The sequence below is a fragment of the Echiichthys vipera genome (assembly GCF_963691815.1).
Source record: "Echiichthys vipera genome assembly, chromosome: 8".
Taxonomy (NCBI): Eukaryota; Metazoa; Chordata; class Actinopteri; order Perciformes; family Trachinidae; genus Echiichthys; species Echiichthys vipera.
In genome coordinates, this window is record NC_139833.1 from 24,552,993 (window position 1) to 24,569,563 (window position 16,571).

At 40.0% G+C, this 16,571-nt stretch overlaps 1 protein-coding gene across 1 annotated transcript in view; it reads right to left on the bottom strand.

The window, feature by feature from the left end:
- The window catches only part of LOC310950587 (CUB and sushi domain-containing protein 3-like), a gene marked incomplete at its 5' end in the record, with an annotated part of 253,461 nt that overhangs the window by 178,113 nt on the left and 58,777 nt on the right, over positions 1–16,571 (bottom strand). Inside the window, one exon of the mRNA XM_083918484.1 lies at positions 3,232–3,472. Coding sequence (XP_083774610.1) covers positions 3,232–3,472 — 241 coding nt within the window. The remainder of the gene's footprint in view (positions 1–3,231; positions 3,473–16,571) is intronic.

A 16,571-nucleotide genomic window follows, 5' to 3' on the forward strand; every position in this document is an offset into this window, starting at 1 on the left:
AGGGATTTAAATGAATCTGTGTCCTTGTAAAGTTCCAATATTCTTGAAATCACAAACTTGCAACACCCAACCTCTCTCTGGTGGCTGAGAGGGTCATCCCTTTGGCCTTCATCTGGACAACCTGCTGTCTCAGGGTTTCAGTCTCCTTAGAGCAGCTCGCCATCTTGCAAAGTAACCAGGAGAGCTGCAGATAAATAGGGTGTGTCCAGCAATTAAGTCAATTGTCACCAAGTGCCAGATTAACACCAATAACTGGGAGAGATCTGAAAGTGTTCTCTAATTTTGTTCACTGATTTTTTCACAAAATAAAGGTTTTTGTTGAAGTGCCTTGGTTATTTAATAAAATGAACATGCTATTACAGCAGTGGTATAGCATCATCAGATATTCTAAAATACAATAAAAATGCTTTTGAATAATAATAATAACCACTTTTAAACACAGGTTTTAAGAAAACGCCATTTTCTTAAATACTGAAAAGCAGGACACACTAAACAACAGAAAGCATTTGCCACTGGGGCTATGAGATGCATTTCTGTCAGTGAAAGAGTTAATATTGAAGTTTTGTTTTTACCTAAGAGAAGAGGGTTACCTGATGATCTGCCAAAACACATCAGTGTCATCCCATATCAGCTTACTGTCAAACTCTTTTAAGCTGCATCAACATACAATACTTAGCAGTCATCACCACACTCAGCGCACCTCTCCTTTTGACTGCCTTTGTCTCTCTCACTCCCTCTGAGTCCTGATGACAACTCCCAGGGACAACAAAGCTTGTAGCTCGGTGATTGATTAGAGCCTCTTTCAGCCAATTATAATTAATGCCCGGCAGGATCACATAAACCTGGCAAATGCTCCCATTCGCTCAGGACGTGGAAGAGATGGACAACCTTAGCCTCAAGGTTGGGGGTCAAAACCATTTCATATTTCCTTGTTTCATTTCGGAGGGACTTCTACATCAAACATATGCAGAAAGCCATGAACTAAAGTGTCTGAAGGCTGCTTTTTAAACAAAATTCTATCAAAGATTTGTAATTCTTGTGAACTTTAATTTGAATTATGAAACAGGCAACCATATGCCCTAACTGTGAATTGATTTAATTCAATCAGAGCCACAAGACATATTAAAAACATTTTCTGCACACAACTGTCCATGAAAATCCATTAAAAAGGTACATTTGTATGCCAGTCAGCTGTCTTTTTCCCTTAAGTTTCCAATACTTATTGCTGATTTTAAAGTGCTGCTCTAAAAAAATATTACATGGTCATACTACCATACACATGGAAACGTTGTTCCTTTGTAGGCTTCAAGATCACAGCAAGCAGGCAATACAGCCTTGTCTTACCAAGCCCCTACCTCACCTTGGAATTAATTCAGAGCTGCCAATACAGTAGCATATTTATTCTTTGTACGAGTGCCTTAACCTTTTATTTTTGTTAAGATTAAATATACAACAGTCCAGTCTCTATAGCAGGGGTCGAACGCTTGTGAAACCTCTGTGTTGTGAATTTGCATTATGTGCTTCACAGAGACATGGTTGGACAGACAGACCCCAGACACAATGAGGACAGTCAGCCACTGTCAACGGAACTAAAGCAGGGAGCCCCTCCCTACTGGGAGAGAAGGCACAGCTTTTACAAGCCCAGGAAGTGGTGAGGTCTGGGCGCAGATGCTGTCAACTATAAGCCACCTTCACCTGAGCCCTTTCCAAGCGAGCCAGCACCAGGGAGACAAAAGAATCCTTCCATACAGCACAATCATCCCTGAGCCGAGTTGAATCACCCAGGTACACTGCACTATATTGTGCAACCCTAATTAGAATCCCATTGTTATAGTTTATTGTTCTAACTACTACAACCTACTGTTCATTTGTAAGAAGTGTTTTACCACAAGTTGCTACTTGCATCTCATTTCATTATTTGTGTTTTATCTTTACCTTTCCTTTTTTTGTCTTTTTACTTTGCAGGTGATTGGATGAACCATCTGTCTATCAAACTCTTGCTGAAACCGATGGCATTATATTTGTGCCACATTCATGAAGGAGCAATGTGATTTTGAGCACAGAAAAATTTATTTTGAGAGCACATTAATTATATGCTATTGAGGAGATATTATACCCGAGCAAAACCTTTCATTTGAGCGAACAAAAATATATTCTGTGCTCAAATGTAATAGCATGCTTGCTATTATTCATTTTAACGTGCAATAATAACCACTCTCACTCAGTTTTACTCATATGTTGTACTAGTAGATTGCTAGTAGAAGTATTAACAGCGCACATCTGGGAAGCATTAAGAAAAATTAACAGACCAGACTGGCCAATCTGAATTTAGCTTCTCCAGGTCTCCAATTGGTTGATATTGTGGCACATTTGTAACACTGTTCTCAGTTGAGTGAGTGCACAGGCAAAGTTGAGCGCGCACAGAAAGGAGCGATTGAGAGCGAGCATGCAGGGTCTGCAGTGCAGCGAGCAAGAGTTTTGAGAGGGCATATGAGTAATAGGGGTTATTGTTGCATGTTAAAATTAATAATAGCAAACGTCCAAATACATTTATTGAGCACAGACTATATTTGTGTTCGCTCAAATGAAATATTTTGCTTGCGTATGAGTTCTATTCAAAATATAATTCATGTGCTCACAAAATCTATTTTTCTGTGCTCAAAATCTCACATTGCTCCGTCACAAATGTGGCACAAATGTAACACCATAGGAACTACGAGAAGGACAAAAACATTGTCAATATGCTGAACTTTTAAAAAGGGAGATCGTCTGTATATTTGGAGTTTGAAAGTATAACTGTGGGCATGTAAAGCCCATTGAAACGCTGTATGTGATATTGGACTAACAAACAAACACGGCTTTACTACTTACTTTATTGGAACTTGTCAATCAAAACTGACTTCATACTTAAAAATACACCAATTATTTCAAAACTTACTTTCCGGCCTACATTTGGTTTAGACTTAGACTTCTCTTTATTGATGACTCCCGCAAGGTTTGGCACTGCCCTGCAGAAAACTGTGTAAGCCATGATTCAACAGCTCTGGTGAAGCACTAAAAATCCTTTTCATGTTAACTCTCTCCAACTGATACGGCACTTCATCTTCACTTCGACCTCATCTTAACACCTTTTCAAAGACATACAACACCTCCTGTCACAGAAAATTCACGGTAACGTATCTAATGAAATACAAGCATCACACCCCCACTCCTCCTCTGAGCTCAACTCACCAGATGGTTGCCGGTTCAGATCCCTCTACTTCCAGATAATCCGACTTCTCCTCCATCTGAAATTCAGTGAAAACCAAGGAGATGGTATCCCCTGGGTCTGCCAGTATGGTCCACTTACACTCCCCGCTGCTGCCCAGGCCTCCAGCACCTCCACCAGCACCAGGGGAGTCACCGCTGGGGAAATCGAAGCTGGAGATAAGCCCGCTGGAGCCCCTCAGGGTGCCACCACACGTGTCCTCCGCTGTCAGTCACCAAAGGAAAAAGCATAGGTACGGTGAGGATACTACATACACATGGTCTCTGGGTTACTTCAGAGCTATTGTTGAACAAGGGCAAAAGGAGACTTCAGGCATAAAACATCTGTACCTGTCCCCACAGATAAATGCAATCCACAGAAAAAACAATGTGGGCGTTGATGTAAGAGCTGCACAGGCCATTTCGAAACATTTTACTGATTTTTCCCACATCCACAGGTTGTAGAGTCCAGCTAATTATGGAATTTCCAACAATATGAAACATAAGATTAAAAGGTTGCTTGTGTTTTCTTACAACTAGCAAGAATAATTTAGCCTTCAGACAAGTGACAATGGGCAGAACTTTTTACCAATTAATTGTGTGAAAATTCTATCAGTTTCCGTAAGTGCAGTTTGTGGGAGGAAAAGTCTTAAATATCTCTTTTGCGCTTTTTCTCTCCTTCCTCAATCTTGTCTCCTCCCTCCATCCAAGAGTCAGTAATTTATCATGGTGTCCTCCAAGCCTACTCATGTTTCAGGTAACAAACAATGCTGTTACATTGTATATTTTTTCTCCAATGTGGGAAGCATGGCACGTCAGTTGAATGTTAATGCACTCTACCATAACAGTGGCTTGCTCTCTTTCACTCGACGTCCCTTCTCTCCCCCACCTTATATATATATATATATATATATACATACATACATCTTCAGCCCTCTCAGATCTTTTCTAATACTCACCACCCCCCTCTACCCCTGTATCCGTTTTTTCTCCCTAAAGAATTCTAATGATGGCAGGGTTTCCACAGTTTTCACATCATTTAAGACTAATATGTGACACTCAGCTGTGCCAGCTAAAACCTTTGATGGCTCAGCGCTCTACTCAGGGCTGTCAGAGCTGCCAGCCTTGGAACATTCCTGTATGCTGCATTACACGATTGGTCAAGGAACAAGGAACAAGAAAGCGGGTGTATGAAATTCAAAGAAGATAAAGAAAAAAGGGAGAAGATGGGAGAGCAGGAGCTGCTAGTTAGCTTGATCCATGTCCTTTCACACATTAGCTGAAGCATTGCAATTGATCAAAGTCTTCATAGTAAGAGCAGAGATGGGATTGGTACTGTGTTAGATATCAATGATGTACACATACAGTATATGATTCATATCAAGGGCCGACTCCTTTGCACACTACACCAAGAGCAGGCTTTCATTTGTGGAATGCCTGCAGCCATGGAACAACAAAAACATGTGGAGAAATGATTTGTTTCTGATTTGAATCATCACCATCTCCACCGTATAACACTTGTCTTGAGTGACAAATTGTGTATCCCCTCAATGCATTTAAGATGACATTCCAAAGAGTACCCAGGAGATTTGTAGAGTAATTGGATATAGGCTGAAACTAAACTGATATTAAAGTGCTGCGGGTGTGACAAAAGCGGCCATATCACTTTTTAACCTTGATACAAGAGAAAAAGACAAAATGGATATAGAAAAAATATGACAGAAAGATTGGGATTTTGTAGGAGACAAAGAAAGAGGAAAACTAAAAGGGATGGAAAAGGACAAATGCATAAAATGTCAGCGGAATGCTAGAGGAATTCTGCAGGCAAGCCTAAAAACAAACACCTTTGCGGTCCTAACCCCCTCATATATATTAATGACTCGTCCAAAAAGTAGCAAATGTCACCTGCCTTTAACTGTTCGTACATGTCCTAAGCTCCTCCAACTTATTCAGATCTAATTGTCTCTCACCTACACTGCCAGTTCTATAATTCTGGTGTGGGTTAAAACTGATAATCAGCAGGTGCTTCTATCATAGGGTTTCACAATTCCAATCAAAACAAAAGAAATCCTATCAGCTCCATTCTTCTACTTTTCTTACTATTACTTGTCTATCCTACCCAGTCATTCAAAAGTTGAGTGGATGTTTTCTTATGTTGATTCAAACACTGTGGCCATGACCTCTGCACTTACAAATGAATGAACTGGATAAAGCAACATGCCATGTTTTGTTGGCCATGAATGCAAAAGAGTTAAGAGGACCACATTCACTTTGATAGGAGAAACATTATAACCATAGGGATATTTTTAATAAATAATTTTTTTTAAGTGCTGAACTGAATCCACTAGAATTTGGAAGCCCGAGGCAGTATCAAAACAGCCTTAATAGTGCATCTCTATCACTACCAGACACCAACAAAAAGTTGTATTAGAAATTGAAATATCTTTTCATCGTGAGATATCCACACTGTATTTCAAAAATCAAACTGTATAAGAGATACAAAGGGGACTATTAAATATTCACAATGACACAAACCTACAGTAACTCAGTTGCCAATTTAGCAGGTACGCCTACAGGCTGGCTAAAGCTAATGGAGCCTAATACAACAGCCCTGCAATAAATCCTACCTTCAAGGTTGTAATGATTAGTTTTAGTTCTCGTGACGGTAGGATTTGTTTGAGGCTAAACTAGTTTAAGCCTGGCTTACAAAACTTAAAACTGTATGGTACACAATTGGTGACAATTTTTTTGTCTCACACGCCTACTACTGACCATCTTTACCTAATATAGATCTAGTTCTATAGATTAACAATTATTTTAGTGTAAATTAATATTTTACAAATGACAATCATTTACACATGATAACTGGTAATAGAGTGTGACTTTGTCTAATTCAAACGATCACAAAACACATTTTTAAATTTGCCTTGCTCACTGGTAATGTTAAAGAACACAAAATAAAATCTTTAACTTCAGAATAATTCAGTTTGTTGGAAAATTTGGAATGTATCGTTTCCACCCAAAAGTTCGACATAAAATGCAACTTTTTTCACCACTAAATATTATATACCGGTAGGTTAAGACAGAGTGCAAGTTGTGCATGCTGCTGGGTTAGAGGTGGTCACTATACATATGAATGCTTTTAATAACAGAATGTGGAGCAGACCAAATAATGGAATTGTTGGACTTCTGATTTCCACAGTCAACAACACGTTTTGATTCTGTGGCTTTGTCTAAAATCTTTTACTGTTTACCAAATACTGACTGTTGGGTATTGTGGTCTAGCAGTGTTGCTGCTGGAGCAGTGAATGAGTGAAGAATTTTGGACAAAGAAAATGATATGCATTATAAAACAATCAATGCAAACACCAGTAACATATAAAAACATTTAACACTTAATGAATACAAAAGAATTCTATCAGGACAGATACAAAAAAAGGTTGAAAATCATTAGCAGCCACACAAAAAGTATGACTTGCGATCTTAACTAAATTGCCTTTATAATTCAGACTCATGTAAACCCTTGGTTTTTCTTTAGCGCTCATACGGCTAAATATATAGTGAGGATTTTTATAAACTCACTCAGAGCACTGTGACGTTTCTGTACGATGCAAAATAAGATAAGTAACTGTGAAACTTGACCTGCTTGTATTTATGATGCATTAGTTACACAATGACATCGCCATAACTATCTCATCTTCAGGATGAGATTGAACTTTGTTGATCCCTCTTGGAAAATTGGGTAATTTCAATCACACACTAATGCACCCTACCTTTGAAACTGCCCATGGTCCAGTAGACAACTCAATTTGCAAGAGAAAAAAATTGTAAAATATAACTTAAGAAAGATGTTCATCCCAAGGTCTTTCAATTTAAAACTACCCTACAATGCTCTGGATTTGTTGAAAGGTTTATTTGAACTGCATATCTACTTACAGTTAAATTTTCATTTGTTAGATGTGAAAGAAATACAACTACCACAATTATCCAAGAATCCGCAGGACCTTAGAGCATCGTACACTGAAAGTTGATTTGTACAGTGCATCCGGAAAGTATTCACAGCGTTTCACTTTTTCCACATTTTATTACGTTACAGCCTTATTCCAAATTGTATAAATTAATCTCTGTCCTCAAAATTCTACACATAATGCCCCATTATGACCATGTGAAAAAAGTTTTCTTGAGAGTTTTGAAAATGTATTAAAATTAAAAAACAAAGAAATCACATTTACGTAAGTATTCACAGCCTTTACCATGAAGCTCAAAATTGAGCTCAGGTGCATCCTGTTTCCACTGATCATCCTTGAGATGTTTCTACAATTCTATTTCTAATTGAAATAATTGAGAAAGTTGTACTCCAACAACTAACTCACTTCTTGGCTTCTACTGGCTGCCACAACAACCTCCAGTCAGGATTTAGACCTTTTCATAGCACAGAGACGGCCCTTATTAAAGTTATAAATGACATCCGTCTTAACACAGACTCTGGCAAAACTTCAGTACTAATGCTATTGGACCTCAGTGCTGCATTTGACACTGTCGACCACTCAATACTTTTGGACAGGTTGGAAAACTGGGTGGGGCTCTCAGGCACAGTCCTAAACTGGTTCAAGTCATATCTACAAGATAGGAACTATTTTGTTTCCATTGGCGACTTTGTATCAGAACAAACCAACGTAACGTGTGGAGTCCCCCAAGGTTCAATCTTGGGGCCCACTTTATTTAATATCTATATGCTCCCACTAGGACAAATCATGCAAAATAATAACATTGACCACCATTGCTATGCCGATGACACCCAAATCTATGTAGCGCTATCACCAAATGACTATCGCCCCATAGATCTACTGTGCCAGTGCATTGAGCAGGTCAAACACTGGATGTGCCAAAATTTCCTTCAACTAAATGAGGATAAAACTGAGATAATTGTTTTTGGTGCTAAGAAAGAAAGGTCTAAAGTCATCCAACACCTTCAATCACTGTCCCTGAAAACCTCAAATAAAGCCAGAAATCTTGGGGTTATTATGGATTCTGATTTACATTTCGACAGTCACATCAAATCAGTAACAAAATAGGCCTACTATCACCTTAAAAATGTAACAAGACTTAGAGGGCTCATGTCAGCTCAAGACTTAGAAAAAGTTGTCCATGCCTTTATAACCAGTAGGCTAGACTACTGTAACGGTCTCCTTGCAGGTCTTCCCAAAAAAACTGTCAGGCAGCTACAGCTTATTCAGAACGCCGCTGCTAGAGTTCTAACAAAGACAAGAAACTGTGAGCACATTACACCAATTCTTAAATCATTACACTGGCTTCCTGTACGTCAGAGAATTGATTTCAAAATCCTCCTGCTCACTTATAAATCACTTCATGGTCTAGGGCCGAGGTATATCACTGATATGCTCCCACTACATAAGCCTTCTAGATCACTAAGATCCTCTGAGACCAATCTGTTAGTGGTTCGCAGAGTAAACTCAAATCAAGGGAAAGCATCTTTCAGTCATTATGCAACAAACAGCTGGAATAAACTTCCTGAAGATTTGAGACTTTCACCCACTCTGACCACTTTTAAAACTAGACTGAAAACTTTTATGTTCACCTTAGCTTTCTGCTAAATCTTCGCACTTTTAACGTCCGCACTGTTTTGATTATTGTCTATGTTTTTTTTTTCTCTTTGTCTTCCTGTAATGCATTTGAATTCATGACATGTTGTGCTGTGAAGCACTTTGAGTCTGCCTTGTGTATGAAAAGTGCTATACAAATAAAGCTGCCTTGCCTTGCCTTGCCTTACAGCTTAAGTGGAGTCCACCTGTGGTAAATCCAGTTGATTGGACATGATTTGGAAAGGCACACACCTGTCTATATAAGGTCCCACAGTTGACTGCATGTCAGAGCGCAAACACCAAGCATGAAGTCAAAGGAATTGTCTGTAGACCTCAGAGACAAACTTGTCTCGAGGTATAAATCTGGGGAAGGATACAGAAAAATATCTGTTGCTTTGAATGTCCCAATGAGCACAGTGGCCTCCATTATTCGTAAAAGGAAGAAGTTTGGAACCACCAGGACTCTTCCTAGAGCTGGCCGGCCGTCTAAATTGAGCAATCGGGGGAGAAGGGCGTTGGTCAGGGAAGTGACCAAGAACCCAATAGTCACTCTGTTAGAGCTCCAGCGTTCCTCCGTGGAGAGAGGAGAACCTTGCAGAAGGACAACCATCTCTGCAGCAATCCACCAATCAGGCCTGTATGGCACAGTGGCCAGGCGAGTTAAAGGCACAAGGCAGCCCATCTGGAATTTGCCAAAAGGCACCTGAAGGATTCTCAGACGATGAGAAACAAAATGATCTGGTCTGATGAGACAAAGATTGAACTCTTTGGTGTGAATGCCAGGCGTCATGTTTTGAGGAAACCAGGCACTGCTCATCACGAGGCCAATACCATCCCTACAGTCAAGCATGGTGGTGGCAGCATCATGCTATGGGGATGTTTTTCAGCAGCAGGAACTGGCAGACTAGTACGGATAGAGGGAAAGATGAATGCAGCAATGTAGACATCCTGGATTTTTTCTAAAGTGGTTTCCATGATAACAGCGTTGCTCTCTGATCATTGTTGAACATCACTCAACTTAGGTGGTGGCAGCAGGAAGCCAAGTGCAGAACTGTTAGTGACAGGTATAAAAGGTACTGTTGTATGCAGAAAATATGAAAATAGTAATTCCCCATCAATATGGGATTTTTTTTTTTTTTTAATGAGATACCAATTCAAGAGGGGAAAAATTCTCTATCTATACAGCCAAATGAATTTATGTGCTGGAACGAAAAAAAAGCTGCTTTCCTAAACAAATAATTTAAGAATATTTAACATTTTACGTACAATTTATTACATTGTAAACCAATTCTAGCAATAAAAACTGTGAAAAAAAGAAGAGTAATAAATGAAAAATAAATCACATAAATAAACATGTAGCTTTAGTATCAGTTACTTTCTGATCAATTAAATAATAAACAAAAATAATATAAATAGCTAAATGACACCATTTCTAAAATCCCCCCATGCAATATTTTCTGCATTATAGTAAAAACATTTTCATATCGGCACATATTGAAAAAACAACACCGATACCAATAAATCTGCATTAGGCCGATATCTGCAAACGGATAAATCGGACTGGCTCAACAGAATGGTAACCATAATCTGCAATATTTGAGCAGAGGGCTTCCTTTAAGGAATTGTATAAATTTCTACAACCACATTTAATAAAAAAAATAACCTCACTTTTAATTAATGTGTCTACAGTTGTGGACAATTAAGTTGCACAGGAAAATTGGGTAGATGCCTAGGAGCATTCAATTATTGTACAGAAGTACTACGATAGGTTTCCTAGATGTTTATTTGAAAGGTATCCATACATGATTGTTAAGGTGGGTGGGGGAGTGTAGGCTTCAACCTCCACAACGAAGAAAGGCTTGGCGATGTGATCACCATCACTTTGTTAATAATCCTTTTAGCTTTGGCGCTGTCCATGGGGAATTTTCTTCCTCTCTCAAATGCTGTGGTTATCAAGGATTGAGTCATGCTGGTGGTGGTTTGTTGCTGATAGAGATGAACAGTATGAACATTTTATATCACGATTATATCACGATTATCGCAGTATTGCTGAAATGCGTCTGAAATGTTCAAACAGGACTGATAGACATCAAGTTTTATATTGAGAACCAAAATTTAAATGAGATGCACTTTCTGTTTGCATTAATGTTAAATTAATAACGTAGCTTTCCCCAGGGATTTTCTTTCTGAACAGACAGGGAGACAGACAAATTTTCCCGCGGCACTCTTAGAAAAAAACAAAATACAACCACATTCAGACCCTCTTAGAAGGCAGAAAATCTGTTGTCTCTGCTCTCTGCCATGTTTTCATTAATTCATGTTTTTCTATCAACCGTCACTTTAGCTCCCGCAAAGTTTTTCCTACTCGGGAATCAGCAACACTTGATGGAAACACCATGAAATACAGCTCAGTCAACAGAAAAAACACACACATTAACTATAAACTAATTGGCAGCATATGTATTTCACACTTTATAAAGCCTAGTTGTAGTTGTGGATAGACTATACTGTTGACGCAGTTAAGATGTAGTTTGAATTAATCATCAAGACTTGTTTTTAAAACCATGTTTAATTGAATTTTATAACTGCATACGTCGGCATGTGTCCATTTGGCTGAAGTTGTGAAAAGGTATTGTGCAAAGTTATGGCTATAGGTATTTCATTAGATACAATCATTTTTTAAATTTAGGAAATTATAACATTCATCTCTTTTAAGTAAAAGTTGACCCAGCTGAGATAAAAAATCGATGTGTGGATCTCACGTGTCACAAATAATGCTCTCGAATATCATCCTTTATTTTATCGACGCATTAAGGCCTGCCATATTATTCCCATTTTTTTAAATAGCCCTCGATATTTTACATATGACTATGCTAAACTTCATTAAAAATAACAGTCATGAGTGTGGGGAGTGCTTTTTTATCCTCCCCCCTCACCCTCATTTGATGTACCCTGATTGATTGATTGATTGGTTGATTGGTTGATTGATTTTGAATCTGTCTTTTTTAAAGCATTAATTAAAATCTGAAACAGTAATACTAACCAGAATTTTACCACAGTTAATCATTTACATGGTAACCGTTTCATCCCACTGTGTAATAGTCCCAGACTATTTCACTCATGTGCGCATGGCACCCTTTTTCCTCTTACGTCAAAAGTCATGCCAGCGTCGTGTCCAGCCAGTGGCTTCTCTGCAGCTTCATTGGTCACTGCAATCAGTGAAAACCACCTTGTTTACCAATTGGCAGGTATTATTCAAGAAGGCAAATGTTGGCTATCAATATTCTGCCGATAAATAGGTGCATCCCTATCTAGTCTAGTAATCAGAAGATTGGCGGTTTTGGAGCTGGCAGCTCTAGTCTGTATGTCGAAGTGTCCTTGGGTAAGATAGTGGGCCCCAAATTGCTTTGGATGGCTGTGCCATGTATAATGAACGAAAAGTAGATTGGATCCTGTAGAGCAGGTGGCACCTTGCATGGCAGCTTCTGCCGTCAGTTTATGAATGTGGAGCAGCCCAAATAATGGAATTGTCTGACTTGTTTCTGATTTCAACAGTCAACAATAGGTTTTGATTCCAGGGCTTTGTCTAAAATCTTTCAGCCTTTATAAACAGTCAACACAAACACCAGTAACAACATACAAAAAATATTTAACACTTAATGAATACAAAAAAAGTCCATCAACACAGATACAAAAAGAGGTTAAAAATTATTAGCAGGTGGGATATAAATGCAAGTCCTTTGGCTGTCTGAGGTTGAATAAATGCTTTGCAGTTTGAGAATCTTAAATGGCTTCAACTGGATAATATCTTACAGGTTCCAAATATTCACATGCAGTGTTTCATTGGGATGCATGGCAGCACTTAAGGTACAGGATGCTAATAAGGTTTAGTAACAGAAAAGAGATACTGAATGCTGGGCAATGCGTTCCCGAGCAAATCATTAGAGCATGATCTGGATTTAAAGACGAAGAAGAATTTGTCCCTTTTAAAAGGGGTGGCAGTGTAAAAAAAAAAAAGAAGAAAAAAGAAAGATGGTGGTGAGGATTAGGACTGCTTTAGCTGAGCTCATTTACATCCCCGGCATCAGCAATCTAATGCTACTTGAGGAGGGATTAAGCCGCTCTCCCCTTGACTTTGATCAGATATACAACACTTGTCTTTCTACTTAGAAATATTCACCCCCAAAGATAGAAGGGAATGAACTCGTATATTTTTTTACACTACCTTAGATTTTTGCTTTCTAAAAATCCCAGTGTTAATGCAAAGGCAGTGACTATGTTTATAGTAAGTCCCTCATTTGCTCAGTTGCAAGTCATGTTAAGTATTGATAGGGTTGAGAAGTAGTAAAGAGAACTAGAACGGTTGCAGAGATGTTATTTCTATAGCACCATTGCTATATCATTGCTGGGGGGTCATTTCATTATAGTGACCGTCTTTCCGTAATTTCAGATTTTAAATTAATAATGAGGATGGGTGAGAACGATGAAATGAGAAATATGGCACCACAGCACTAATCACGTAACTAATCATCATCATGTTACATATGGGTAGGGCTGTGTATCGTTCAAAAACTTTCGATACAAGTCCTGGGACCGATACCTTGCTGTTGATACCAGTCCCTGTATTTTTTCAATACCAATTTTATAAAATCCATTCTAACAATATAAATTACTTTATGGTACAAATTTGTATTACTAGTTCTAATTCTAATTCTTTACACCTATGCAACACACACTCTAGTTAAGCCTCTTTAAATACAACGACTGGTTGGTGCTGAAATCTGAGCTAGGGATGTAAAGAAGCATCTTGAGACAGTTAAAAATTTATTAAAATTTGTGACGATTCAAATAGGTTGAGAAGAAAAATGAAAAGCATTGCGCTATCTACTTTTGACTTTGTTTGTTGACATCAGTGCAGAGATGGCGGCGAGCGGAGCCGGTCACACTGGTCTGTTTAATCAGAGGTTCTAACTCAGTTTTTGTCTTTTGGAAGTGAAAGAAGTTGTGTATCTTCATCCACTGATTTACTGTCCTAAGCACTGTTAGTGACACAGGCTGGCAGCGGTGCGGAGCGAGATATTACATAACTAATTTCAGGAATGCCTCAGTAATCTACGGAGGCTCGTCTGTGTAGGTGCACCCCAAAGATGATTGTTCATTTCTTGATTAACTCAAACTTTCAGTTTGATTAAAAGAAGGTCAGCCTGCTGAAACAAAGGCCTCAGCAACCTTCACCCACAACAGGTCATACCCAGGTGTGAATTATTCAAGGGACCCCCAAACTGTTCATTGGCTGACCTGACCTCTGGTGATGACATCACCAGTGTCTATAGAACTGTAGGACACTTCCTGCACTCTCTCTCTCCCAGATCTCTCTCTCACTGCCCACTGTCCCTAGGCCCTGAACCTGGCCTATGGCGTAGGATCACCAGCAAAGGTTAACCAACCAGTTACCAACTCAACTGAGCAGAACAAAGATCGATCTGAGTCCTCTTTTGTCTAAAAGCAACCAAGACAAGAACCTCTCTGCAACCAGCTTCCTTTCTTCAACCAGCCACTGGCATCAAGCAACGTAACTTATCTCCCATCTCATGGACTGGTAACTAATCACCAACTGGGCATTACTACATGTTATAAGACTGTATGAACGGCTAGATAGAACTGTAAGTTTGTCATAACCTGAATAAGAACTGAGATTTAACTTAACTTAAATGTTCACAATGCCCCCACCTCTCCTCTTTGTTTCACACACACACACACACACAGAGACAGACACACACACACACACACTCTGTCTGCTGGGTAACACACACACACACACACACAAACACACACACACACACACACACACACTTTGTGCGTTTATTAATTTGTTAATAAATGTTTGTGTTTACCATATGTCTGTTTATTTAATATTACACAAAGATGAATGAGCCAGCCTCTACTAAGAAAATAACTTTTAAATACTTCAACTAATTAAACTACTACATTTATCGGTGTTCAACCCTTAATTAGTAGTTTAATACATTTAAAGAGACTTTTATATTAGTTATCACTCCGTCTATGACGGTGGTGCCCCGAGGAACTCTGGTTTAACTAGAGTAATTTTAATTATTATCTTTGATAATTATTGGTGATAACTAATATTTCCTTGATTAACGGTACGTTTATTGAGAATACTCAATCTCATAATCTGAACGTGAGTCAAGGCCCTACATTTAATTGGTTCTCCGTGTGAAGTTTTAATAAATTAAAATTATTCATTTTTAGTAATTTTTCTTTATTAATTTTTTTCTTTATCAAATATTTCATTAGATAGTCACACTATTGGTCCAATTAAACCTAAAGTACCTACATCTGTGTGTGTGCAGGTGAAGAGAGATGGAGGATGAACTCAGAGCAGACATCTGTAGCTGGTGATGGTCGGAGCAGAGAAGAAATTAGCAGTTAAATTGTTAGGTTTTAGTAAATATTATATATAATATATCGCTGATGTTTTTGATGGCTCTCCCCTTCACTCCTAGCATCTTGAGCACCCTGATGAGAGACTGGCCAGCGAATCCTCTGCATCCGACCTCGATGGGGTTGCATCGGGTCCTCCATCCCCTGCTTCGGCATTCACCTACCAGCTCCTCATACTTGGCTCTCTTCCTCTCAAAGGCCTCCTCCATCCAGTCTTCCCATGGAACAGTCAACTCCAGCAGGACCACTTGCCTTGTTGTCTCCGACACAAGGACCATGTCTGGCCTGGGTGTGGTCACTGCAATGTTCTCCGGGAACTTGAGCTGTCTCCCTAGGTCGACCTTCAGCTTCCAGTCTCGGGCTGTTGCCAGCAGCCCCCCTGCTTGACTCCTGAGATGATGTGGCTTCTCCCCAGCCCTAACAAAGCCGATGGACTGCCTTGCTGGTTGTTGGTGTTTGCTAGTGGAAATCCCTGTGCTGATTGCCTCCGCAATGACCCGTAGCACTTTGTCATGGCGCCAGCGGTAACGCCCCTCTCCTAGTGCTCTCGGGCAGCAGCTCAGGATATGCTCTAGCGATCCAACCAAGCCCCAGCGGTGGAGGTTGGACGGGCTTGGGAGGACATCGTAGACCGACTGGACAAGAAACTTGATCCGGTGTGGCTCAGATCACCATAGCTCTGTCCATGAAATCCTCCGGTCAGTTGCCCCCTCCCATCTGGTCCAAGGCCCCTGCTGCCACATCCCTACTGTCCTACTGCAGCGGGCTTCCTCCATCCCTGCCCTGACCTCCTCCTGGATCAGCTGACGCCTTTCTTTCCACTGGGCCTTGTTGTAGGAAGGTCTTGGGTTGCTCCTGAGTCCTGCCCGTCCGGATGTCACTGTTCCTACCAGCTCATCGTGCAGCAGGTGGGACTCAGCCTGGTCGACTGGCTCTTGAGCACACCACTTCCTGCCGGCCCTCACTTCTATGCCAGCCAAAGAGACTTTGATGTCACTGGAGTCCCTATACAGCCGCACCTCTCCTGCACGGGTAACCATAAACTCCTCCGTCAGACTGCTGAAGGGTAGTTTGAGTTTGTTGTCCCTCCCGTACAGGGCGATGCTGCTGAGGCTTTGTGGTAGGCCCAACCACTTCCACTCGACAGTGGTCATTGGCACATCATAGACCAGCAGTGGCCAGATGAGTCGAGGCAAGATGCCATGATGGTAGAGCCAGGCTTTAAACTTCCCTGGTAGCCCCGACTTATCCACAGCTGTC